This window comes from Cyprinus carpio, chromosome B6, assembly GCF_018340385.1.
Source record: "Cyprinus carpio isolate SPL01 chromosome B6, ASM1834038v1, whole genome shotgun sequence".
Classification (NCBI taxonomy): domain Eukaryota; kingdom Metazoa; phylum Chordata; class Actinopteri; order Cypriniformes; family Cyprinidae; genus Cyprinus; species Cyprinus carpio.
In genome coordinates, this window is record NC_056602.1 from 10,798,581 (window position 1) to 10,824,301 (window position 25,721).

The 25,721-nt window shown below is 39.0% G+C and overlaps 2 protein-coding genes across 3 annotated transcripts; both read left to right on the forward strand.

The window, feature by feature from the left end:
* On the forward strand, window positions 1–22,396 carry p4hb (prolyl 4-hydroxylase, beta polypeptide). Of its 2 annotated transcripts, none has more exons than XM_042725682.1 (11): window positions 1–314; window positions 1,538–1,744; window positions 2,963–3,096; window positions 3,180–3,317; window positions 10,640–10,744; window positions 10,921–11,046; window positions 11,134–11,334; window positions 13,303–13,423; window positions 14,399–14,580; window positions 18,879–18,986; window positions 21,103–22,396. In XM_042725682.1, the coding sequence occupies exons 1-11, from the start codon at window positions 176–178 to the stop codon at window positions 21,166–21,168; spliced, it is 1,527 nt and encodes a 508-aa protein (XP_042581616.1). In that variant the 5' UTR covers window positions 1–175; the 3' UTR covers window positions 21,169–22,396. The 2 variants fall into 2 exon arrangements, with proteins under 2 accessions (XP_042581616.1, XP_042581615.1); XM_042725681.1 differs by lacking the exon at window positions 21,103–22,396 and adding an exon at window positions 19,281–19,512.
* A 416-nt stretch (window positions 22,397–22,812) lies between these two features.
* ppp1r27b (protein phosphatase 1, regulatory subunit 27b) lies at window positions 22,813–25,277 on the forward strand. The gene is made up of 3 exons (XM_042725683.1): window positions 22,813–23,940; window positions 24,219–24,369; window positions 24,649–25,277. Exons 1-3 carry the CDS (start codon window positions 23,706–23,708, stop codon window positions 24,767–24,769), a joined length of 507 nt encoding a protein of 168 aa, XP_042581617.1. The 5' UTR covers window positions 22,813–23,705; the 3' UTR covers window positions 24,770–25,277.
* The last annotated feature ends 444 nt before the right edge of the window (window positions 25,278–25,721 follow it).

The window sequence follows — 25,721 nt, forward strand, 5'->3', positions numbered from 1 at the left end:
CGCAGCAGTGCTGTCCCTCTGTTTCCTGCGCTCATTGCCACGTTATTAGCGGCAGACACAAAATTCAAGCGACACTTCAGTCTGTTAAAGGTGAAAGAAGACCCGTCGCGCTAACAATCATCTCGGTTTCCATCACGTTATTATTAATAATTGGCACGTTTGGAGGTGATCCGAGATGCTGAAGTTGTTGATTGTGTGCACACTGGCCGCTATGAGCGCGGCTGATATCGCCGAGGAGGAGGACGTGCTCGTACTAAAGAAAAGTAACTTCGAGGAGGCGCTCAAAACTTACCCAAATATGCTTGTTGAGTTTTGTAAGTAACGTTAGTCGCCAACTTTGTTTGAATTGTTGCTGTGTTTATGTCGATAGCTTGTGGATGGGAAAAATGCTAAACGAAACCAACTCTTAGTTAAATGGGAGTTGTTTTTTATTCTTAGTTTTGATTTGCTGCAGCAGTAACGTTACTTAATCTCTTGCCATCATAACTCAAGTAACTGACGTGTGCTAACCAAATCTTAATGATAATATTAAACCGTAATGTAAGAACGTAAATTTGAAAGCGTGGTTCCAATGCAATGTTAATGATTTGAAGACGTCTTTGCCACTCGCCCCAAAACTCTGTTTTAACAAAGCTAAAGTACGTCGAACCCCTTTATGAATAATGCATTCGATTCAAGTTGGTAGATTTGTAAGTACGTATTCAGGGCTATAGCAGACTCTGAGTTCCTTCCTTGTTGAAAATAATAAATGCATTGATTTGCACTTTCACTTGTTTTTCGACTTTCGCTTTCCTACTGTTTTGTTTTTTGGTTTCGCCACTTCATGCAAATGATATGCAGTATGTTATGGGCAAGCATGAATGAGTTTTCAACCTGAAGAGACTTCTCAAACTTGTGTGTAACCGGGCTCCTAGGTTAGTTTGTCTGCGCTTTACCGGGCTAAATTCATTGGGCACTCAAAGTACATCCTGATACAGGGACGTGATAGACTCTCGAATTACCCAATCACTAGCCTCCACGAGTGTTTCGTCATATTGAGAGGCGTGACGGCGAGTAATATGGGCCGGAATTTCCAGCGGCCCCGCGCTAGGTTGACGTGTTACATCAGAAAAATAACTTTTGTTCCACATCTTATTTGGTATTTAAAAACACTTTTCATGTGAACAATGTACTGAAAGCGTACAGTCTGTACAGTCTTTCATTAGTGTTTTATCTGCTAAAAGAGTGATATAGTATTTTATGCATGTGTATTTTTATAACCACTGAACTTTGCTCTTAACTTTAATAACATGCCATGTTGTGAGATATGACGTGTTGAAAAAGATTAGAGTAATAAGTTTCGCCTACTTATTTAGTTTATCCAGTTTTACTGGGTTTGAACAATAGAATAAACATACATTCTTTTTATTCACGTATACCACCAACACATTCATTCAGACAAATTACTGCTAATGTGGTTTGTGAGTAATGAATGTAAAACACACAGTGACAGTAAATGTCAGTTTTATTGAATTTAACTATTTTTTGATAACTGCAGATGCACCGTGGTGTGGGCACTGCAAGGCCCTGGCCCCCGAATATGCCAAAGCAGCTGGTATGCTGAAAGCTGAAGGCTCAGACATCAAACTAGCAAAGGTGGATGCAACAGAGGAATCTGAACTCGCTCAGGAGTTTGGTGTTCGTGGATATCCAACAATCAAGTTCTTTAAGGGAGGAGAGAAGGAGAACCCCAAGGAGTATTCTGGTGAGAGATCAGCCACAATTTTCCTACATAATATCCATGGTCCGTCTTTGTGCATGGACTACTAGACTAGCTTCAGCTTTTGACTTATACTTTTGTGTGTAAATGAAATATGTATTTTTTTTTTTACATACCAATATATATATTTTTTTATATATATATTAAATGATTTCAAAATGATTAACAAGATTTGCTTAAAACCAGACAGAAGGAAATCAGTAAGTGCACAAACAGTTCTAACAGGTTTGTTTTGGTTAGAATCGCTGAAGTGTAACTGAGTTGTATTGGTGCCATCTTATACTGTAAACCATAATTCAGTTTAGACTGGTCAGTGGTCTGTATACCATGAACGTGAGTGCTAACTGCTGAAGACGTGCATGTCATTCTGTACGTGTAAGGCCTGAGTTTCAGCCTGTTTGTAGAAGGCCCCTCCCCCTTTCCTTCAACGTGCAGTTCCTCACGTTGCCTGTGGTCTGGTTGCTGTAGGCTGCTCTCCATGACTGTGTTTATTACTGTCTTACTCCTGCAGACCAGACCTGCCTCAGCAAATGCAAGTTCCATGACTTTCAGATGTCTCGAGGTCAAAAAAAAAAAAAAAATCCAGATTGTTTAATCTTTGTCTTATCTGGAGTCCTCAATGGAAGGACTCTATCAGGGCATCTGTATCAGGTGATGTCATAAGAACTCAGACTTGATCAAAAGCTGAACCACAGTGTAATTGCTGACGTGTCACATCAATAGTTCCTGCTGTAAGATGTGGTGCTTGCTCCTCACTCATTTAAAAAAACAGCATAATTAAGAATACCTTTGAAACGGTGACATGTCAGTCACATTGATAGCATATCGGTCCCTGCCCAGTGGTCATAAATGGTCATAAATTGGTTAGCATACATGAAAGGAACACTTTAGTTATATTTACTCTGTATGTACTAGCTTTATATAATTTTTGTTTTTTAGTTATCAGTGCATTATTTCTGTAGCTCAAAGTAGAACTGGCGATTAGCACACCAATATCACATGTTTAATTCCAAATGAATGCCTGAAATGCAGTGCAAGGTGCTTTGAAATAATAATAATAATAATAATAATAATAATAATGTGCCAAATGTAAATGTAGCACATCTCCTATAGTTGCTATGGCACTTTTTTTCTGTACATGTACAAGAGTTTGCTTGATACCACCAGGTTCCTTTGTCTCACTATGACATGCTTTGTCTTCAGCTGGCCGACAGGCTGATGACATCGTCAACTGGCTGAAAAAGCGAACTGGCCCTGCAGCTACTACTTTAACTGATGTGACACAGGCAGAGTCTCTTATTGCTGATAATGAGGTTGCTGTCATTGGGTTCTTTAAGGTAAATGTCATTCTTTTCTTCAGCTAGTTTAGTTTTGGGTGCTTTTTTAAAATTATTTATTTATTTTTTCGTTTTCTCTGCAGAATGTTGAATCAGAAGATGCCAAGGCCTTCATTAAAACTGCAGAGGCTGTGGATGACATCCCCTTTGGCATCATCTCAGATGATGCAGGCTTTTCAAAGTTTGAAGTGGCCAAGGATGGTGTTGTTCTTTTTAAGAAGGTAAAGAAGTTTCTCTATTTTTTGATTCTGCTGACTGAATTTCAGAGAACTTAATATTTGTTTATAACTTTATATTAATGGAAAGTAGCTAGGGGTGTGACGATTTCGCGAAATTAAAATGTAACAATTAGGGAATGTCTTGATCAGGTTTTTTTTTGCCACCCCACCTGATCTTGGTCATTGAATTTTAAGTATCTGCCAATACCAAGTTTTCCTATAGGAATGTCTGTTTGGTGTACATTTCAGTTATTAAAATCAATCCGATGTATAAAGAGTTGTGCAGAGAGTAAAAGAAATATGTATGATGAACGATTTTTAATTGTGCAGTACGTGCTATTCTTTGATATTGAGAATGATTTTTAGAAATATATCTTTATCGTTATCTTTTACACCTTGGTGTGAATGGGCCTTAAGAGTTGAGTCAAGTGAATTTACTTGAGGGATTGTTCACAAAACGAAAATTGTCTACTGAAATGTACTCCCTAGGCATGCTCCGATAGATCGGCCAGAGAATGGTATTGGCCGATAATTACATTTTAGGACTCGATTGGTACTCTCTGCACTTGGCCGATCTCACGAACCGATCACAATTTGATGCCGTCAGTGTGGAAATGTTATGACGTTTTGAGAAACAATGAAAAAGTCGCTACTTGTTATTTTTGTTTTGCATGATGATATGATGAAAGGATGGTTCATATTTAACAGCAGATTCAGTGACGTTACAGCTGATCTGCGTCTCACTGCACACGTCTGCAGCGTGTTAAGGCTCCACGGGAACTAGAGCTTATTGTGGCCGCTCTAATGCTTGTGTTTATACCGGCCAGCAGCGGCACATTTTTGAAGTGGCTCTCCATGCTTCTTTGCTAAAAATAGTCTTGTGAGTTGCCACAGAGTGGAGGATGGAACAAAACCTAGTTGGAGCTGTAAGGGGTAACGGTAACACAACAAGCTGATCATAGGCTGCTTTTAAATGAACCTTTATTTATAAAACAATATCATCTTTGGCCATATTATCTTACTCGGTAGCATTAACACAGGCTTTACTCCTTTCAAACTTTGTTTCTGTCACTGCAACTTCCCGATCAGGTGAACGAACACACCAGCATGTAAAATCATCTGCCTCATGAAAAAAAAAAAGTAGTTAATATATATAATGTTAAATATGTTTGCTGCGTAAATCAGATGGACTTATTGAAAATGCAAACTCATTCTCTTCCAGCAGAAGGTGCTTTAAAGCAGAGGAGAAAGAGGTTTCCCCTGTAATGGCTGTGCACACAGCTGTGCTGAGCTCACAAACACTGCTTTATCAGGAATATAACATGTAGGATGAAATGAATGACATCGAAAATTTACGAAAGATAGTCTTCCTTCAGAAATAGTGATATAAAAAAAGTGTAGCCAAACAACGATTCTTAAACGTGGCGAGCGCCACAAATGTATGGAAAACGCATCCCACAGCACAACCACCTGATCTGTTAGAAATGTTTTATAAAGGGTTTCCCCAAACGGCAACTTGGCAACACTGTAGCGTGCCAACTTGATGTTTCCTCTGAAGACTGCTTAGATGTGTTCGTTTTGAAGCAGCGCTGATTGGACTCATTGGTGTGTGTGTCCTCAAAATACTGTGAGAGCTATAAGAGCGTGGCCGTCTCCTTATGCTTTTTCTCGCTGTACTTTGATGTCATACACCGATCGATCTTCAAGTCAGGTCGAACACACCTCTTTACTCGGGCCAGGCGTGTGTGCCCGATGAAACCATCTATATCAAGCTTGAAGCATCAGAATCGGAATTGGTATCGGCCAATCACCATGACAAGAAATCGTTACTCTGCATCGGCTGCAAAAGTCCTGATTGGAGCATCCCTAGTACTCCCTCTCAGGTTGCTAGAAACATGAATTTCTTTCGTTAAACAAAGTCAAAGAGCCAAGCCAGCAAAACTTTTGTCCAACTGTCATGTAACATTAGTAGATTGATTACATATTTTCATCGTTGCTTGATGTCACATGAAAAGCAGAATCAAATAAACACACTACTGTTAATAAGAAACAGTATACACTTCCATTCAAATGTTTGGGGTCATACGTACACATGTATGTGTATGTTTATGAATGCATTTTTGAGTGGAGCTGACTGTCTTCTGAAAAGTTTGTGGTATAATTTCATAACATTCTGTCTTTGCTTCAAATTGGGTTATTATTCAAATTGTGTATGATTTATTATATAACTAAATGATATAAATGATACGTATATTATATAACTAAAATGAAATAACTGTAATTACAGATTTAGGTTAAATAAAGATGTCAGTCTTTTTTTTTTTCTTTTTAGGAAACAAATCAAAGAAAAAAAAAACTTATTCTACTGTTTCTAATATTCTGTATGTTGCTCAAAAACAAAGTATATTGTGTCTAGCGGGGAATTTTTTGTTGTTGTTTTGTTTGTTTTTGTTTTTGTGTCGTTTAAAAAATTACACATTTCAGGGTGAAAACATCAATACGTGTGTGTGTGTATATATACACTAGGCATGGGCCGGTATGAAATTTTGACGGTATGATAACCTTAAGCATAACGGTATTGATGTTACCGCTCTGAAATGTGTAATGTTTAAATGACTTGGTAAAAAAACAACAACTTTTTTTCCCGCTGGACACAATATATTTTGATTTACATTGCACGAGTGCCCACCACTGGCAGAACCCTTGCAGTGGGCTGAACTGGAACCTCCTAAGCCCTTGATCATTTAGAATCTGCTAAGAAGTTGGTTTATTGTTTACATTTTCCCCTTACGAATTTGTTTGGTGGAGTATTTTATATGTATATAGGTATGCCTGGGCTGTTATAAAAGTAAAAAAAAAAAAGAATCCTTTTATATATTATAGACTTGTTTGGGGTGGGGATAAATGAAACGCAATCTGTGATGACCTCATAATCGTGTTGCATCATGGTCTATGGAGCGGCCTGATGTGTGCATATGAAGCAGACTCACTCTGTCAAAATCAAGGGGTCGATGGTCTGTCCATATAAACTTCCCTCGTCCACTTCACGAAGTGGAACGCACTTCAAAAGGGCAGTGGGGATTCCCCCGAGGGGAAGTGCTTGTGGAAGTTTGCGAGTGCGTGTCTAAAAGTGAAGTGGAACGCAGCCATGGTATGTGTGCTGGAGTTCGAAATAAACTGCTGGACTCCGGCCCTCCAGGAATTGAGGCCCCGTTCACACGGAGATGTGTTTAGCTGTATACGCATACATTTTTGTATCGTACAGGCATTTCATCCGCCGTTTTGGGAGAGTAAAACCGATATTTTTTTGAAAGCGGGTCCCAGGGTGGATAAATCTGAAAACGCCACCCTTGCGTTTTCATGTGGACAGCAAATCCGTATATTTTCTGAAACAATGACATCATCAGGCCACGTCTCACCCCTAATCAGACACCACTTAGTCACACAACTGCAAAAAAACATGAACAAACATTGAACAATTGTCTTATTAACTAACATTAACACTGATTAATGTATTGTTTGTTTGTATACCTTGTGCAAGGTTTATGCACATAGTTAAAGTCTCCTCTGTTTTTAATGTATCTCTGTGGCAGAATCACAGCACCACATACTGATCTGGCATGTATACTCCATCGTTTTGTGTCAGTTTTGTGTGGATGCAGATATTTCTTGAGACGAGGGGAAAAAAAATAGGATAGGGAAAGCTCTGGCTTCATGTGGACGTAGCCTGAGGCTGCGTTTACACTTGGCATTTAACATGCAATCACTGTGATCGTATCAAGTAGATCGGATCATCAGTCAATCAGAACATGGCGCATTTTACACTTGGCAACATCAACAACTGACTTTTCTATCTGGATAACCCATCAGATCGGTCTTTCCCGTGCAATATTTAAATAAGTCTGCAGAGAATGGCCCAGTGCAAAGACAACCTGAAGTGGTGGGTTTTCTTTTGAAAAGCATTTCAGTCGCGGGACATTTTACAAATCAAAGATAATTTTAGTAGTCTCCACACGGGTGTTCTCAGTGTTTTTTTTTTTTTTTTTTTTTTTTTTTTTCTGACAATTTGCGAGAGGGGTGGCATTTTGAGTGATGTCATCCTGCAAATGCAGACACGATGGCTGGATTGCGTTTACATTACACTGAGATACGATCACACTAACTACCAAACTACCGCTTGACCAGGACACGCTGTTTTACACTTGTGTTTTCAATGTGTATGTGGACAACATCCGGATACAGGTCGCATGTTAATGCCAAGTGTAAACGCAACCTGAGTTTGACACCACTTTTATAGCAATCAAGGCCAATTTATACTTCTGCGTTGAGTGTACGCCGTAGTGTACGTCGTAGGCTACGCACGTAGGCGACGCCGTCGTGAGCATTTATACTTCTGCATATGTCTGTTTTGCTCTGCAGTTACACCGCCGAAACGCTAGTTGACGCGAGCGGGTTCCACTGTGTTTACATGCACTCCGCTACATCTAAACCGACGTTGGAGGAAATCTCCCACCACGAATTCGCTGCCATCTGGCAGTCTTTGTAATCTCCCGAAGAGGAGTCATACAGATGGCTGTATTTCCTCACTTCTCCAATTAATCGCTCGGTCACTTGGTCCATTTCCATGTTGGCTCTTCACTGAATTTCGGAATTTAAAAATGGCGGGCGGTCCAGAGTGCAGAAGATCATTCCGGAAATGCGTAGGAGGAAACGTGATACTACCAAGCCGAACAATCACAGATATTGCAGTCCGCGTCGTCGCAACGCGTAGTTACATTTTTGAGGAGGTGCGCGTCAGGGTACGGCGAAGAGTACGACGTATGGTACACGTCAATGCGTATGCTACGCCGTACCTACTACGCGCACCCGACACAGAAGTATAAATTGGCCTTCAGTCTGCACACTTTCACATGTGCCTCTGATATTAGTCAATTAATGCTAGCTAGTCATTTTGTGTTATGATTAATAAAACTATAATTTGTTTATTTGTGAATATTTTTTTTTTTTTTTTTTTTTTTTTTTGGCCAATGAAGCTTTTAGCAATTATTTGAAATGCATCTGATCACTCTACAAAATCTAGAAACAATAGGAATGAACACCATAACAGCTTAAAGGGGTCATATGATGCTGCTAAAAATATTGTGTATTTGATGTAATGCAATGTTTATGTGGTTTAAGGTTCAAAAAAATTTGCCCCGCCTTCTGAAGCGTGTCGATTTTTACTAAGCTCATCGGTCTGAAAAGCGAGGTGTGCTCTGATTGGCCAGCTATTCAGTGCGTTGTGATTGGCCGAATGCCTCAAGCGTGTGACGGAAATGTTACACCCTTAACATACTATGCCGTCTCCCAGGCCAGCATCAGCATGAGACTCAGTCCAGCTGCTCTGCTCGTGCACATCCCATCATCGGTTCTCTTTTAGCAGTTCAGTCAATGTACTGTTAGGAGTAACTAAACAACTCAGGATATGGGTTTATTTCGCATCAGAGGGAGTGTAAGGCACGTTTATAAACTGAATAACTTATGTTATTTGTGGATTAGTGCATACTGGATACGTGTTGCGTTGCGTATCACGCTGCGTAAACAAAGCCTACTCTACTACTCAACTTTCCTTTGAATGATCAGTGGCAAATTTAAATATAAAAAACGTACCTACATGCTGTTGAGGCGGAAGCGCCACACTGTCCTTGCAAAGTTTAAACTGCACAACTTTATAGAAACAGACGTTGTGCCACAGACGCATTGCAGGCTTCTGGTTCAGGAAACAGTCCTCGTCGTCCATAAAATGCGCAGCACACATCTGAATATTTGGGTTGAACTGTTCTGGAACAGTGTTGAAATACAACTTAACCACTGATTTATAGTCATGTCCTCTTTTGGAAGGCCAAACAAAGTTTCACTTTAACGAAACACACAGCGACTCCACAACATGGTAGCGGCGTCAACCGTGAGAATAAAAGTTATGCCTTTCTTTGCGTGAACATCTGGGTTTTGGGCTTTCACAACAAAACACATCTTCTCCACAACATGGTGGCAATAGCTAGAATAAAAGTTACGGGTTGTTTGTTGTTTAGTCTTAACTTTTATAAAGAATATCTCTTTGGATTTGAGACTTAAGTCTTTGCAACTTTACAGGTCTTCTTTATGCATCAAGAGCTTGTAACACTCCAAAGAGAAAGGAAAAATTGAAATCGCATCATATGACCCCTTTAAGCAGCAAACTTTGCAAAACAAAATTTCCGTCACTGCCAAAAATTTTGGCCATGACTGTAGTAATAGCTGATAAATTCAGCCACCACAGGAATTTTAATTATATTTTAAAGTGTGTTAAAATAGAAAAACATTATTTTAAATTGTACTATTATACACTATTGCTGCTTTTTTTTTTTTTTTAAACTGTATTTGTGATGAAATAAATGCAGCCTTAATGAGCACAAGAAACTTCCTAATCTTAAAGTATTCAGTGGTTCTTCATTCAGAAAATGTATGTGCAATAATTAGCAATAGGACACCTGAGCTAGATGAGCTTCACACGAAGATCAAGAGGTCTTGTGGTAATTTAGACACATTACTGTTTGATCAGATCACAGGCCCCATGTCTTCATGCATGTTGCTGACATGGTGAATTTTAATGCAACTGTATTTTATTGAGAGGAGTTCTGCTGTGAAAATAATTTGCTGATTGAATATTTACTGATTGGCCTTCAGTGAAAGGATTGGCCTTCCATGTCCCTGCCCAACTCTCTAATCTTATTAGAAATCCATAGGGTTCCCACGGTCAGGAAAAAATAAAAAAATGTTATAAATGTATAATCAACAATAGACTAAACTTCTCATTGACCCCGTCACTAGAGAGGCTTTGGGCTTGCTGTGTCTTTGCACCCAGACACATACTATGAGGCAGTAGGGACAATGAATTTCATTCCAAAACGCAGCTGCTCTTTATGTGTGCTATTAATCCCCACTGTATGTTGAATCTAGAATATCCACTGCCATGTGGCCAACAACTGTTGCAGTCACGTTTCTATGCTTGAGTAATGCATAGTTCCCTAGTTAACACTCAATTACAGTGAATTTTGTTCCTGTGGACATAGAAAGTTAAATAAGAGGTATATTTTTTTTCTCTCTCTCTCTCTCTCTCTCTCTCTCTCTCTCTCTCTCTCTCTCTCTCTCTCTCTCTCTCTCTCTCTCTCTCTCTCTCTCTCTCTCTCTCTCTCTCTCTCTCTCTCTCTCTCTCTCATATTTCTCTCTCTCTCTCTCTCTCATATTTCTCTCTCTCGCACTCACTGACCTTTTTTTTTTTTTTTTTTTTTTTTTTTTTTTTTCAGTTTGATGAGGGTCGCATTGCATTCGATGGCGAGATCAGCAAAGAAAAGCTACTGACCTTCATCAAATCCAACCAACTTCCCCTGGTCATTGAGTTTACAGAGCAGGTACACTTTATCCACACTTGTTTCTTGTTGTGTATATACTGATATTACAGATGTGTGTTTGACCTGTTGCATACAGACCCAGTTGGCCTACTTTTTCTTTATTGAAAAATGTATTGCATTTTTGCCATATTGTGGAGGGAACAACAGATTCTGAGATTCTTATTTCTTGTCTACAGACTGCTCCAAAAATCTTTGGAGGTGTCATCAAGTCCCACATCCTAATGTTTGTGCCTAAAACGGCCAAAGACTTCCAGGATAAGATGGACCAATTTAAGAAAGCAGCTGAGGGCTTCAAAGGCAAGGTGGGTATTTTTTTTTTTATAATTAAACTGTCAGTGTATGTTTTGCTGAATACATTGGCGTTTTAACCTTATTCTCTTTCTCCACAGATTCTCTTCATCTTTATTGACAGTGATGTGGATGATAATCAGCGAATTTTGGAGTTCTTTGGTCTTAAAAAGGAAGAGTGCCCAGCAATCCGCCTCATTACCCTAGAGGAAGAGATGACCAAATACAAACCAGAAACCTCAGAAATCACAGCAGAGAACATCATCACCTTCTGCACAGCCTTCACAGAGGGAAAACTTAAGGTGACTGAGAAGTTTGTTTGGTTTTAGGTTTAAAGCAGTGGTCCGTAAGTTTTGCCTCAGTTGCAGGTTTTCAAACAGAGATGGCGACAGTTTGCGGAATTATCTTGCTTGCGTGGCTGGTGCACGGCTCCAGCGCAGATTAATCTAATCAGGGTTCCCACGCTTCTTGAAAGTACATGAATATCAGACGCATGGATTCAAGGCATTAAATTCGAAATAAATTGTTTAGTAGAAGGGTGCAAAGACGAAACGAAACTGCGCTAATGATTGGGGGTTGAGATGGGGGTAGCGTGAGAAAAAACGTAGCATTTGAGCTGATGCACGAACCTATGGAGAAGTGTTTGATTTCATAATTTTGCAATGTGTCATTTCATTTCATAGCTCTACAGTGCATTTGCGACTGAAAACTACTGTGCGGCTATGAATGTGTTTTTGGGATTCGGAGGTTTCTAACTTATTTACAATGTGTTTTTTCTGTGAGTAATGCGTCACAGACAGATCTGTTGATTCCTTGAACACAATCTTAATCAGAATCCTCTGATTCTGGATTTGTTCAGTGCTGAGTTCTGAAATCTCACAAATCGTCTCATTATAACAAACAAAATGTAGACTGTGTAAATAGGAGATTCATTGTACAGTGTAGGGAGCTTCGACGAAAATAACGTAATGCCGATGGTGCGCGGACAGCCGAAATATACTTAGTCCTTTACGCGATCGGCAACCAGCCGTTTTTTGCCTTATTGCAACTCTGTTCTGGACTTGCCAAAACTGCTTTGCAATGCAATCATTTTCCAAAATGTCATTTATGTGAAAATACGAAGTCTGTTTTTACACCCGTTAACACAGGCCAGAGACGCTGAAGACAGACGCACAGAGAAAAATACTGTAGCAGGCAGATCACTCACTGTTCATGATGCACAAATATTGATTTAGGGGTTTATATGGATGTATTTCTGAGGGGAGCCGTCTTCTGAAAAGTTTACGTGGTATAATTTCACAAAGCTTGTCAGAACATTCTGTTTTTGCTTCAAATTGGGTTATTAAATCAAATTATGTGTGTTATTATTATTATTATTATTATTAAATAACTAAATGATATGAAATATAAATGATATGTATATGAATTGCAATAAATCGAGCGACCAATGGTGATAATCTAAAAATCATTAGCTTTACGTTAGCTCATATCACATCAAACCGTGCACATTTTTTGTTATAGTTTATTCTCAAATTCTTAATGTTAACAACATTTCATGACTGTGTATAGTGTCTTGGCACATATTTTTCAATTTCTGTACAGTCTAATCTCTTATTGTCATACCATTCGAATTTCATATTAAGAAATTTTTTTAACCCAAAAAGCAAATTATGCTCCCTTTGAACTGGTTGTCTTTAAAAATCTTGTGTAATCCCAGGCTATCAATAATCAGATGCACATTTAAAACTGGAATATAATTTAATTTCATTCACATGTTTCAAACACATAATCCTTTTGGATTGCAGCAACTAGAATAATTTATCATTTTGATGGCGGATTGTGAGAAAAGGCTGTAAACAATCCGCCACCTGCAGGATCCTCGCATGCGATAGCCTAGTAGCCAGGACAGCTTCATTTTTACAAACATGTAATGACGCAGCAGCATGCTCGAATTTCCTGTGAAAACCTACCAGTACCACCCAAATTAGAAAACATTATTGTAGGCTAACCGTTGTGAATTGGGCTTAAGTAAGGTAAAGTAAGTAACACTGGCTGGTTATGTACTTGCTCAAATATTGATTTCGGATCATTTTTAACCAAAAAAAAGTTACAGACTGCAGCTTTAAATAATGTCTGATGTAAATGAGGAAATGAGTCTTTATGGTAGATTCAGTAGTTACTTAAAATTGGCACTTAAATGAAAATGTAAATGTCTTTTTGGAATGATTGTTTTGTGTGTGTGTGTTTTGAATGATTGTAATGTCTTTCAGCCTCATTTGATGAGTCAGGACATTCCTGATGACTGGGATAAGAACCCTGTCAAGGTCCTGGTGGGCAAAAACTTTGAAGAGGTTGCCTTTGACCCCGCCAAGAATGTGTTTGTAGAGTTTTGTACGTATTTTGTCATACAAAAATGTCTTTGCTTAGATGCAAATTCTGTAGTCTTGAATGTTGCTTGTCATTCCATGTCTGACTTGGTTTGAGAGATCAATTTGCATGGCATATTGCCTGATTTATTTTCTATATTGCCCCTCCTAATAGCCTGGCATTGTAAACACAAGATTCCTGTATCTGTCCAAAAGCATACTGCTAATCCTGGCACGGTAACCCACAGGATACTTACTTGGAGAGTTGTCCTTCCTATATACTCTTAAACTTGCTATAATAGGAAAGAGCGAGAAATTCTGAAATCATTTAGTGTCTAGAGATATTTAAAGCAAACTGCTTCCCAAACTAGCATGTCTGTGAGGAAAGTAGCTTTTTTTTTTTTTTTCACATGGCTATGACTGATTTTCTAATAAGTGACATAGGTCTTGAAGGGTAAAAGGGGGTTATATTTCATGTCACCCAGGGCATTAGAATGGTTGTACATGTACCTTTTGCAGTTATAATCGAGCTCCAGTGGGGTTTTGCAATGTGGAATCGTTTTTTTTTTTTTTTTTTTTGTAGGATTATATCCATGTTGCACATCACTTCTGTCTTGCGAAGCAAGTGCAACAGCTGCTAGGTCAATTGTAGTCTAGTTTAAGTAATAGTTCACAATTCTGTCATTTACTCATATGATTTTCTTCTGTGGAACACAAATGAATATATTTGTAACCCATATGCAAATCCAGTGGTTTTATCCAATTAAATTGTTTATTTACGGTCTAATTTTTGTCTATCATACTAATTGATCATAATGCTTCAGAAGACTTGAATTAAATCACTGGAGGTGTATAGATTAATCTGTTAGTTTGACTTGGACTAGTACAGTTTCAGTCAGACTGTTATATCTGACTGAAATCAAACTTTTAAAGTGTGTGTAAATTCGCCTTTTAATAAGAACCAATTATTTTGTATTCCGTTTGCTTTTCCTTTATCCAGATGCCCCATGGTGTGGTCACTGTAAACAGCTGGCCCCCATCTGGGATCAGCTGGGTGAGAAATTCAAAGACAATGCAAATATTGTTGTGGCCAAGATGGACTCCACAGCTAATGAGATTGAAACTGTCAAAGTGCATAGCTTCCCCACGCTCAAGTTCTTCCCTGCTGGTGATGACCATAAGGTAAGGCCTCAAGACAATTTGCTTCTGTTTTGGGTGTATTTTTAGCATAATGTAATGTGAATTATTTAAAGGGGTCATGTGATGCTTTCTAAAGATTTTGTGTATTTGGTGTAACAATGTTGACGTTTTAATGTTCAAAAAACACATTTTTCAAATAGTGCACATTAATGTAGGTCCTCTATGCCCCGCCTCTCTCAAATGTGTAGTTTTCTACAAAATCCCTCCTTCCGACAAGCGCAGTCTGCTCTGATTGATCAACTGACCCAGTCCATTGTGATTGGCCGAACACCGCAAGCACTTGTCAGAAATGTAACGTACCTTTCCATAATCACGAGCTTCATCTTTCAAAATAAATGTACAGACAGTAAATAATGTCCTTAGTTTTACCATCAGTACAAGCCCGAAAGGGGAACAGAGTCGCGTGACAGACACAGTAATGAAGCTCGTATGTGTTTGCAGTACACAAGCCATGGACAGTTAAGACAGCTGACTCTGTGACGTGACCCTGTCTCTTTCTCACTTACACACACGCGCGCAAAACTCCGCATTTGAACAGTTAATATCAAATACTTAAACTAATAACAAAACGTATTTACTGTAGCTGATTCAATCAAGTGCCAGATTGTCCTAGCAAAATCAGAATTACCTCCTCTCCTAGGTTCATGAAACGATCGTCCATAAAATGCGTTGCTGTTCTGTTGCAAGTAAGATTCCTAAATGCATCTAAAGATTCCTAAATGCATCTACTTTCGGAAGGCCAAATAAAGTGCTTTTGCTTTCAACTAGAAACACACAGCATCTCCCTTACATTGCTGCTTCAACACTAACTGCGGTTACTGAAACCACACCTTCTTTCTTTGCGTGAACATTTGGGCGGCATTACGCAAAGATTTCCACATTATGACGTAGACATGTGGGGGCGTGTTTGAATGAGCCGTTTTAGGGGGGCATGGCAGAGTCTTAACTTTGATAAAGAATATCTCTTTGGTGTTGAGACTTTATTCTTTGCAACTTCAGGGATCTTATCTATGCACAATCAGCTTGTAACACTCCAAAGAGAAAGGAAAACTTGAAATCGCATCATATGACCTTAAAAAAAAAAAACTCTAAAGAATTGACAGTTTGCAAAGAGTTTGATTGACAGGCAATCTGACCAATCAGAATGCGGATATTATGTGCCACCACTGCTATCCGCCATCTAGCCCGACATCTATGGCTGATCACCATAGAAATCTGTGTTAAAACGGTACAAAAGGATGGACTGAATTGAAACTTTTCAATAACTTAATATAAATGTGTGCGGACGGTTAAACTGTGCTGTTGTCTGCCACCGTAACGGTAATAAGGTAAGGAATTTAATTTAAAGTCATGTCCGGCGCTGTATGCATGGCTTGCAGCGCTTAAGTTAAAATACTGAGTGTGTAATAATAATAATAATAATAATAATAATAATAATAATAATATTAAAAATTTTAAAATGTACTCTTATCATTCAAAAATGTGGACAAACCATTCACTCTTGTTCAATGCGAATGCCATATGCTGGAATATGAGCAGTCATTTATTCTGTCATCATGCTGATAGCGTGCGTGCACAGGTGAGACCTGAACAGCACACGTTGATATGTTTAAACTGGCTCTTAAATATTTAAACCGCCAAAGCTTTAGAGGACATGAGCTCACGCTCGCAGTGAGATTTATGCATGCACATCCCAAGTGTGCAAACCCGCATCTCAGAACGCGCGCAAATATTAAACTCTCTGAAGTATTGTTTAAATGGACAAATTCACACAAAAATTCTCAAAATGCCAATCTTAGTAAGTATCCTACAGCAGACATAGCCGGCTGAACGTACTGTATCAGTGCATTCTCTTAAAGTGACAGCACTTTCTTTATATTAATCATAAAAAAACAAAGAAATCACTCACTACTCGATTGAATAACTTTTGTAACTTAAAGAAAGATTACTCTATTCAATTTGTATACCTAAAAACTAATGTTAGACCTGCCTTAAAAACCTGAAAATCATAAGTTTATTTTATGTATCTTTACTCTGTTGTATTTGTGCTGTTGCTTGTTAGATTATTCTTATTTTCTTTATTTTTATTTGACAGTGTAGTTTTTCCCTAAACATAGCATATACCAAATTGTACGAAAACCGTGATACAATCCGAACTGTAAGTTGAACCGTTCCACCCCTACTGTATATGCACGTGCGCTCATCTGTTTTCAATGCAGCTAACCTCGCATCGCTTCATGTCGACTTCCCACTCATTAAACTATGACAGGTCCTTTACTGCAAAAAGATGGTCACTGCAACACTGTAAAATGATAAAACCATGGCACAATGAGCTTTTTAAAAAACATTTTCATAGGTTTCACGTTATATCGTCGTCTCTGAAAATTTAAATGCACATGCCCAGTAGCCGAACTGAGGCAATACAGTGATCTTTCATTGAAGAGCCACAAAACGAAAGAGGGACAATCTGACTTTCTTCTCTCTAAAGAAGAGGAAAATTGAGGACTCCCATTTCCTCCCCCCTGCGCACCCGGCACAACCCCTCACCACAGCGGGATCCACGGAAGATGCAGACTGGGCACCATCCCCACTTATCAGTGTTGATCTGCAAGATTTGCAAATGTGCTGCAGAGAAACTAAACATTCCGTGACTGACTGTAGTAGCATAGACTGCAAAGTCTCGCTATGAGGGTAAAAGGCTGCCAAGCAGCATGTGTCTCGATATGGAGGGAATGGAGTTGGAAGGAGTTCTCCAAATGCCCCCCATGGAGCCATTAGTTGCCACGCACTTGCACCCAAAGCACATGGCAGCTGCAAATCCGACATTGCCATCCAAAGTGGACTCTTTCCAGTCAAGCATGATGGAACACGGTTCTAAGGCAGTTGCTCTCTCTGTCAGGGCTCTGAATGCGATCTCTATGCTGACCGCGTACCAATCGAAATTGCAGGACAAAGCGTCAACCATGCCAGCTCAGACACGCGGGGAAGGGAGCTATGTCGTTATAGATCTTTTTCTGCATCTTCAGAGATGCGTGGTTCAAGCCGCAGGCAAGGCCATGGCCGCAATGTTCATTCAAGAGAGAGGACGAGGACTTGGCAAATCTCTCTGACAGGGGAAAAAGAAGCCATCCTGGATGCACCTGTGGTTGCAGAGGGCATTTTTGGCTTGGTTTTGACACTGATGCAAAAGATATGCGAGGAAAAGAAGAGGGATGAGGCTTTGCAATTCTGTATGCCTAGAAAGGCACAGACTGCACCCCCTCCACCACCTCGGCAGACTGCACCCCCTCCACCACCTTTGCACAAGTTATGGCCCGTCCACCCCCCAGCTACCACATTCCTAGACTGAAGAGACCGAACGTGAATGCAATGGGTCACAGTGGAGTCCTGGAACAGAGAACTGCCTGGCCTAGGAAGAACGATCCAGCCAGCCCCTCAACCTCAACCTTCAGGAAGAAGGCAGTTTGAATGGGGGTCTACCCCAAGGAAAGACATAAACCGACAGGGAAGACTTCAAGGCAGACTATCTGGCAATACGGGGGTTAGGATATCCCATAGTGAGACACCGAAAAGCATGCTTGAAAGAGAACAATAAACCTGGTATAAACGGTATATATGGAGGTCAGCTTGTGTTAAATGACGTAGTGACGTTGTCATGTCTGGTGATGTAAGAGGGCTTCTGAGGAATACGCGGAAGGGGTGTTTCCCATAGTGAGACACCTCACTTAATGCTATCAGAAAACCGGGGTTACGCAAATAACCTTGTGTTTTATACTTCTGAAAACTCCAGCAAATTCTCCTGCTCTAGTAAAGGGTTTTTTTTTTTTTTTTTTTTGTCCACAGCAATATGCTGATAATTAGTCAACGGATTTAGAAATGCTCCAATATAGCTAGCCTCACAACACGTGCATGGGAAACAAGACACTCCCAACCCAGTGAATTCACCCCTTGTCTTGACCCTGAGAGCTCTAGAGGTTCTGCATGTATCTAATTCTAGAATTAAAACCTCTTCCTCAGTCCAGAGTATCTTTTGATGAAGCCGAGCACTGAATAAAAGATGTGCTGACAAAAGACCACCATTTAGTTGTTGGTAAATGTGATGGATTTACATAAGTTACTTCTAAGGTTTTGCAAGGTCCACCCAGCTGCGACCAACACTATAAAGAAGTTGCTTAGCCTTAATACATTTTCCTGCATTTCTTGCAAACAAATGCCCCTTTGTAGTAGTAGTTTATGAAATTTATTTTTTTCCCCTTGTCTCTTCACCCCCCTTTCTTTAGGTAATTGACTACAATGGTGAGAGAACGCTAGATGGATTCACAAAGTTTCTGGAGAGTGGAGGAAAAGAAGGTGGGGCACCAGCAGGAGAGGAGGATGAAGATTCTGATGTATGTATGATTTGGTTGCAGTCAAATTTTACCATACCATAATTTCAATTGAAAATCTGGCTGGTTTGGCCACAGAGAAATCTGTTTCTGCTTAGTTTGTTACTTCAGTAATTAAACTTTTTGTTATGCATGTGCACATAAATTCAAAAAAAAAAAATTAATAATGACCTAAATATAGTTATTAATTAGTAAGTTGTTGTAATATTGTTTGTTGTATTGTTGAGTTTTTTTATTGTGGTGCTGTTGTTTTTTGTTTTTTTTATTGTTGTTATTGGCTCTGGTCCTTCTCTGCAGGGGGTAAAAGACCCTGCTGAAAAATCTGTCGGACAAGCACTTGCCAAGAGCCTGAGTGATGGAGAAACTGGGCCACTTTATTGGACTCTGCATCACCCTTAAAGTTTTGACTTAATTCAGGGACATGTTTGTTTGCAGGCATTTACAATAATCTGATTTTCAGTTAATTTTTCAGATTCTTGTTGATGATTTCCTTAATTTCAGACACCCAAATAAAGTGTCCTTAAAATAACTGCCTACTGGATGACCCTTTGCTTCTGAAGATTCAGAAGATGGAAAAGATAAATCTTTTGACATTTTTATCATTAGGACATAATCAGTGGTTTATTTTTTTTTACTGCATGATTATCATTGCTAACAGTTTCATCTGCACCAATTAATATTAATCCATAAAGTATGCAGGTGTTTCCTTGCTCGTTTTGTAGTCTACAGTACTGAAATGGAGCGTGCTTCCTTGAGTCTCTCCTTAAAAGCTTGATGTGAACCTTTTTGTGAGGTCTGCTTTTCAAATATTTAAAGTTAGCAAGGGGTGGGTGTTCTTCCCTAAATATTTAGAGACTATCCAGACTGTAACAAGTCTATGGCCTTATCTGTTTGCACAATTTATTGCAGTATTGCATTAAACAATCGGATGTCAAAATGGTGAAAAATGTTAAAACACTGCATAGCTTTCACTGTATAAATTAAATATACATTGATGGTATTAAAGAGACTAAAATTCACTTGAGTAACATTAACGGCAAAGACAGCACTAAAAACTGACCAAATGGATGGATGTAATACTGACACACATCTGATTATTTTCCCAGCTTTTTGTTCAATTTTGTCTTCATGTAAATACTTGCCAAAATTGACATTTTGTGTGTATCAGACTGAGCAAAACATGGACAAGCAAAGTACACTTTGAGTTTCGGGTGCAAGCTTAAACGGAGTGCGCATGCATCAAGCACCTAGGGAAGGAAAGAAATGGCATGCAGCCCAATGATCAACCTTTCATAATCATTGGAAGCATGAGATTTGGTGCATGACATTACCTATTATTATTATTATTATTATTATTATTATTATTATTATTATGTGGACATAAAAAATCACAATCTCTACAGTTCACACGAAAGGTAGATTGTGATATGAAGATTAAACGTAATATAACATTGAGATCACCCACCCGTAAGTTAGCATGAACAAACGCTAGTTATGGTTGTCAGCAGTGTTGGGCAGTAACGCGTTACTGTAATTTGACTACTTTTTGAGTAACGGAGTAATCTAATTACTATTTTGAAAATTATAACACGTTAGAGTATAGTTACAAGCTGTATACCACTGTCTTGCTGGCTTCACAGATCTCCAGATCATATTAGACCAACGGCCTATTCTTGGTTCATTCTAATTTTGGAGTTTACACATTGTTTAGGCACAATCCAGGACCACAGAAATCCATCCAGAGGAATGCTTCTAGGAAATTCAAATTTAGAACATTATCATTGCCACTAATGCCCAACACAACTGTTATAGCTGACTAAGTCAGTCAACACTTGCTAGTCCGCACGTCCCAGTTATGAGGAAAGGACTCCTGCTGGTGATGACACGTCTCAGCACCTGTGAACTCATGCCGGTTAGACTTGTTTTGCTGCAGGGATTACTGGCATTTGTGGCAGGACAGATTTGTTTTGATGAATTGAAGTCATGCTAGTACACATGGTCTTCTGGTAGGGATGATCATGCTTTAAAACATTTGTTTCGGTGGGCAAATATCCCAATTGTTGCCATTGCACTAAAATGTTTTTACATGTATTCTAAGAATATCTTACTCTTTCCACAGGATCTGGATCTTGATGATGCAGAGGAAGATGATTCAGATGTTGAAGAGGGACACGATGAGTTATAAGAGTCAGGAAGAGAAGGCGAGACAAACCCCTTCACCACCACCTCCACTTTAAACCTCCCTGTCTGTGAACACTAAAGCTTTTCCTAATTAATCCAACAGCCACCGGGCGTTACAGAGTCGTCTTTCAGCCAGTTGTCATTACCTCCAGCCCAACCATCAGCAGCCAAGAGAATGCCTCTCTGTCCACAAAAACTTTGTCTTTGAAGTGGTTTTCTGTACAGTTTACTTTTTTTGCATCAAAATGTATTAGGTTTTTAGGTCTAATTATAATGGTAATCTGTTGAACTGCTCTTTATACCTGCCCACTACCTCCTTTTGTGATCCGGGGGATCAGTGTTAAGATTTTGCAGTATAATACTGGAAATACCTGATGAAGGAGGGGGAAAGCCAATTATTCTGCCTTAATTCTGTGATATGAATGAGTGGTCATTTCAGGGCACAGGGACTGTATGTCATTCACCTTTTGGTGGAAATACAATTGAGCTGCTATTACAGTGTAAACAAAACTTAGCAGAGACCAAACTGAGGTACCTTCCCTGTTTCATTAGTCAAACTACATTTTCGTATTCCTCCTTTTCCAAATTAATACCTGCTACTGAATTATTTTTAAAGATATAAAAGTGGACAACTTGTTTTATTTAATTTTATTTCAATTTTCTTTTTTATAATCTTCCGTACTGAAGGGCCCAGAAACAGCACTTTTGTTGAATTACCTGGGGCAGAGTTGGCCCTCTCAGCTTTCTGGTCATCTGGGAGGATGGTTTGAAACCTTGTTTTGCACTTCATTCAGTGCCATCAGAGATTCCATATCAGTTACTGAAATGAAGATTTATCATCTTGTAAGGACAATAACTCTCCCATACCCTTCCTGCTTTCCATCACTTTAGTGGAAGATTCCTTCCACCTGCAGGTATAATGCCAGTTGACGATGTCTGAGTGGTCAGTGTGATGGGGAGGAGAAAGTGTGCTTGTAACCAAATTAATCAGTCTTTTCCCCTTCTTATGCCAGGGTTTAGTGTGTGTGATTTGGTCAACCCTCAGTTGTCTGTCTTTATTTTTCTAGGAGCGGTGAATTTCTGGGGTGATGTTTAAAGAAAGGGAGGGTTTAGGAATTCAATTGGGAGGATTTGGGTTTTGAAATTTGTCAACATGTTTGAGACAAAGCATTCCACTGCATTAAAATTTATTTGATAACAAACTGGTGGCCAAATAAACAACAAAATGGTAACAGGTGTTTGGTGTTTTATTTGACTACTTTCTTTCGATTTTAAAATTACTGATTCAGTCAGTTGATAAGACAATTCAGTGTGGTTCAGTAATGCATTAGTACAACAAAGACCTCATAATGGTCATGGATGTCGAGCTAAAATGAAGAAAAACAAAAGTTTTACAGCCAATGAAAAGAATGGGGTTTTTGGAGCTTTGCCAAAAGGGAATATAGAATAGGAAAAAAAAAGACTGAAATTACTGCCTTGTCATCCCACAAAGCTATTATGTGACATTCAAACTGATAAATTCTTTGAACTGCTTGTACTATAATTTCATAGTGCTTTTTTTTGGAGTGTGACAACAATAGAAAGCTGTCCTAAGAGCTGCATTAACACGTTGACAAAAAATACAGTTTATGGGTTTGGAGTGACAAGAGGTTGAGTATGTGATGAATGTTTTGTTGTTGTTTTTTTAAGGTGAGCATTCCATGTCTCACTGGGTTTTTACCATTTTAAATAACTTATACCCTGTGTTATACCCAGAACATGGAGAAACTTCTGGAACTTTTAGTAGGGGCCGAGTAATAATAGCCCACAAAATAGAAAGTCGGGTAGACTTAAAGTAGAAATCACTGTAAGGCCTGCTGTCAGGAATCATGACATATTAATGTGATTAAACAGTCATCTGCAAATAGAGCAAGAGCATCTTTTTGCTGGCAGCCAACTTAAAGATAAAGTGCCAGGCTGTTTATTCAAGTGTTATTTTAAAATTCTAATTGTGACCGTCGACATTTCCTTGCCTTCACGTTTGCCAGGCCATGGCATTTTTATACCCTATTCAGTGTGTACTAGAAATTACTGTTGGCTTCCCTGCTGTGTGGCAACAGGAGCTGGGGTGGGGGAATTTATCTGAAGAGGAGGAGGAAAGGCCTGGTTCAAATGTGGTGTGTGAAAACAAGCTGAGGTTACGGATCTCATTGCTAAGTTGGCTGAGAATTGTAGGGGTGTGACTCCAGATCACACCCACTCATCTTCCAATTCAGTCATCTGAGCTATGAGACGACAGTCTCTTAATATAGTCTAGTGGGGGGTATATATAGGGTACACATAGAGCCCTGACTTCAGACCAACTTCTGAACGACTGTCTAGGAAGGTGCTCTACATCAACAGACAAACAAACAAGCAGACAGACTGAGAAGCTGCAGTCATCAAGACCGGCACCTTGGACAAGAAGAAATTCTGAAGAACTTTGATTGTGCTGAACCTTTTAGCCACACTGAGAATTAGTGCAGAATTTATCATCCAATCTTAGGAACAAGAACAAGAAGAATGATGAAGTACTACCAGTGTCCAGTTACCCAGACCATGCACTATGAGGGGTGCAATCCAAATGACACTAGACCAGTGTCATGCTTTCATTCACGGCCTTATATCAAACCTGTTCGCAATGTTCACTTTCCCAATGACATAGTCTTTCAGGATTATGTTCGTCAAGGAGAGCTGGAAAGAATTGGACGCTTCATTAGAACCGGAAGAGTGAGTCTAGACACCATCTACCATTCAGGTAAGAAAATCAACTACTTCCGTACTTAACTGAGTCAGCTATGGAACGTAAATCTATGCTCCGTCTCAACTATGTATTCTGTATGCAAGTAATTAAAATGCAGTTATGCATTCCCTAATCTCTATCTTTTTTTTATCCTAATAATCAGCAATGCCATTTTTTGTCTAGTTAGCTCTGACTGGTTGATAATATAATCCAAAGTGTCTCGAGCTTTGATCTACTGATAATTGAGCTGTCTGAGCCTGTCCTTTAACATTAACTCCTTGCTGATTGTCCAGGCATGGCAGCCATTCATGAAGCAGTCCTATCTGGAAACCTGGAGTGTGTGAAGCTTCTGGTAAAATTTGGGGCTGACATCACCCAGAGGGATGAGGATGGATGGACTCCCCTCCATATGGCCTGTAGTGATGGCTTTCCAGAAATAGCTAAGTAAGCTAATTTCTTAATTTATTGTATTATTTGAACTTTGGTAAACACAAATTAGAACTGGACATTTAATAGATTACTACTATTTATAATTTATAGACAAGCCTTTAGTTTGGATTTCTAGCTTTTTTACAAGTTCTCTGTCAAAGAAAACAGGAAAGGCAAAGTGTTTCAGCAAAGAAACCTTATCAAAGAAAGAAAGAAAAAGGAAGGAAGCATTTACCAGCTATATTCTCAAGCAACTTGTGAAAGATTTAAAGGTAGTTTTACTTTTTGTTTCAGGTACTTGCTTTCTTTGGGTGCAGACACTGAGGCTGAAAATGACTGTGGGGAGAAGCCTGCTGACCTTATTGACCCAGACAGCAAAGAGCTGCTTGAACTCTTCGGGGTCGGTGGTGCCTGAACTTGCCTGACACTGAAGTTCTGATTGCTCTAGTCTGTTATGGCAGTTGCCACATGAAAAGGATGAAACCAGTAAAGGAGTGGAATAGCCACTGTGTATGCAGTCGAGCTGGTAGTTGAGACACCTTGACAGAGTGTCTGGTTATAATTGTCTGGTCCTGTGCATTTGGACCAGTGACAGTGATTAGGATGTGAAATGCACTTGCCTTCACAAGAAGGAACTGTTTCAGTGTAGATGATGCAGTGTGTTCTTGCTGTAAGCTAATGCCAGTCACAACAGCTTTTCTGTCAATTTGTTATAGTTAATGCTTTATTTTAAAACATGATTTTTAATTAGCAGATCAATGCACTAGTGTGAGTCTGATAAATAGCTCACTGTGATTGTATGTGATTTTTTTTTTATTCATTTACATATAAAACATGAAATTGTACAGAAAGTCTTATTTTTATACATGTATGGATTAAATGTTTTTATACCTAAATATACATTAAAAAACTGTTTTATTTTGGCTGTTGTCTGTGTCCATAGCTACACAATATACATAACATAATAATGCATTAATCTTCAGGATTAGTAGTAAATCCTAACAAAAGTAACATTTTATATGTACATAATTAAAAAAAGAAATTGGATGATGGTATTGAAGTTAAACTCATGTAAAATATCTAGGGGTTGATATCTGCAGATCAGATTCAGACCATCTCTATCAAAGTTTTCAGCCAAGGTTAGACAAATTTAAAAAAGATTTTATGTTGCTGGCTGCAGAGAGACTTATTGCTGACTTTTATTGTCTTGTAACTGTCCTGGAAGATTGCTTTTAAACATCATCCTTCTCCCCGCACATGTGTATTATTTAAAACAATAAAAATATATTGTCTGGTAACAAATTACTGTATTTGTGGTATGGCTGTTTAAACAATCATTTTCCTAATATTGCATTCAATGGTGTTTA

Bases quoted from the DNA above. Each gene is read 5' to 3' on its own strand.
- p4hb (XM_042725681.1), top strand. From the start codon at position 176: ATGCTGAAGTTGTTGATTGTGTGCACACTGGCCGCTATGAGCGCGGCT. The intron at 1,745-2,962 runs GTGAGAGATCAG...CTTTGTCTTCAG, and splicing joins GAACCCCAAGGAGTATTCTG to CTGGCCGACAGGCTGATGAC. The intron at 3,318-10,639 runs GTAAAGAAGTTT...TTTTTTTTTCAG, and splicing joins GTGTTGTTCTTTTTAAGAAG to TTTGATGAGGGTCGCATTGC.
- ppp1r27b (XM_042725683.1), top strand. From the start codon at position 23,706: ATGATGAAGTACTACCAGTGTCCAGTTACCCAGACCATGCACTATGAG. The intron at 23,941-24,218 runs GTAAGAAAATCA...CTGATTGTCCAG, and splicing joins AGACACCATCTACCATTCAG to GCATGGCAGCCATTCATGAA. The intron at 24,370-24,648 runs GTAAGCTAATTT...TTTTTGTTTCAG, and splicing joins GGCTTTCCAGAAATAGCTAA to GTACTTGCTTTCTTTGGGTG.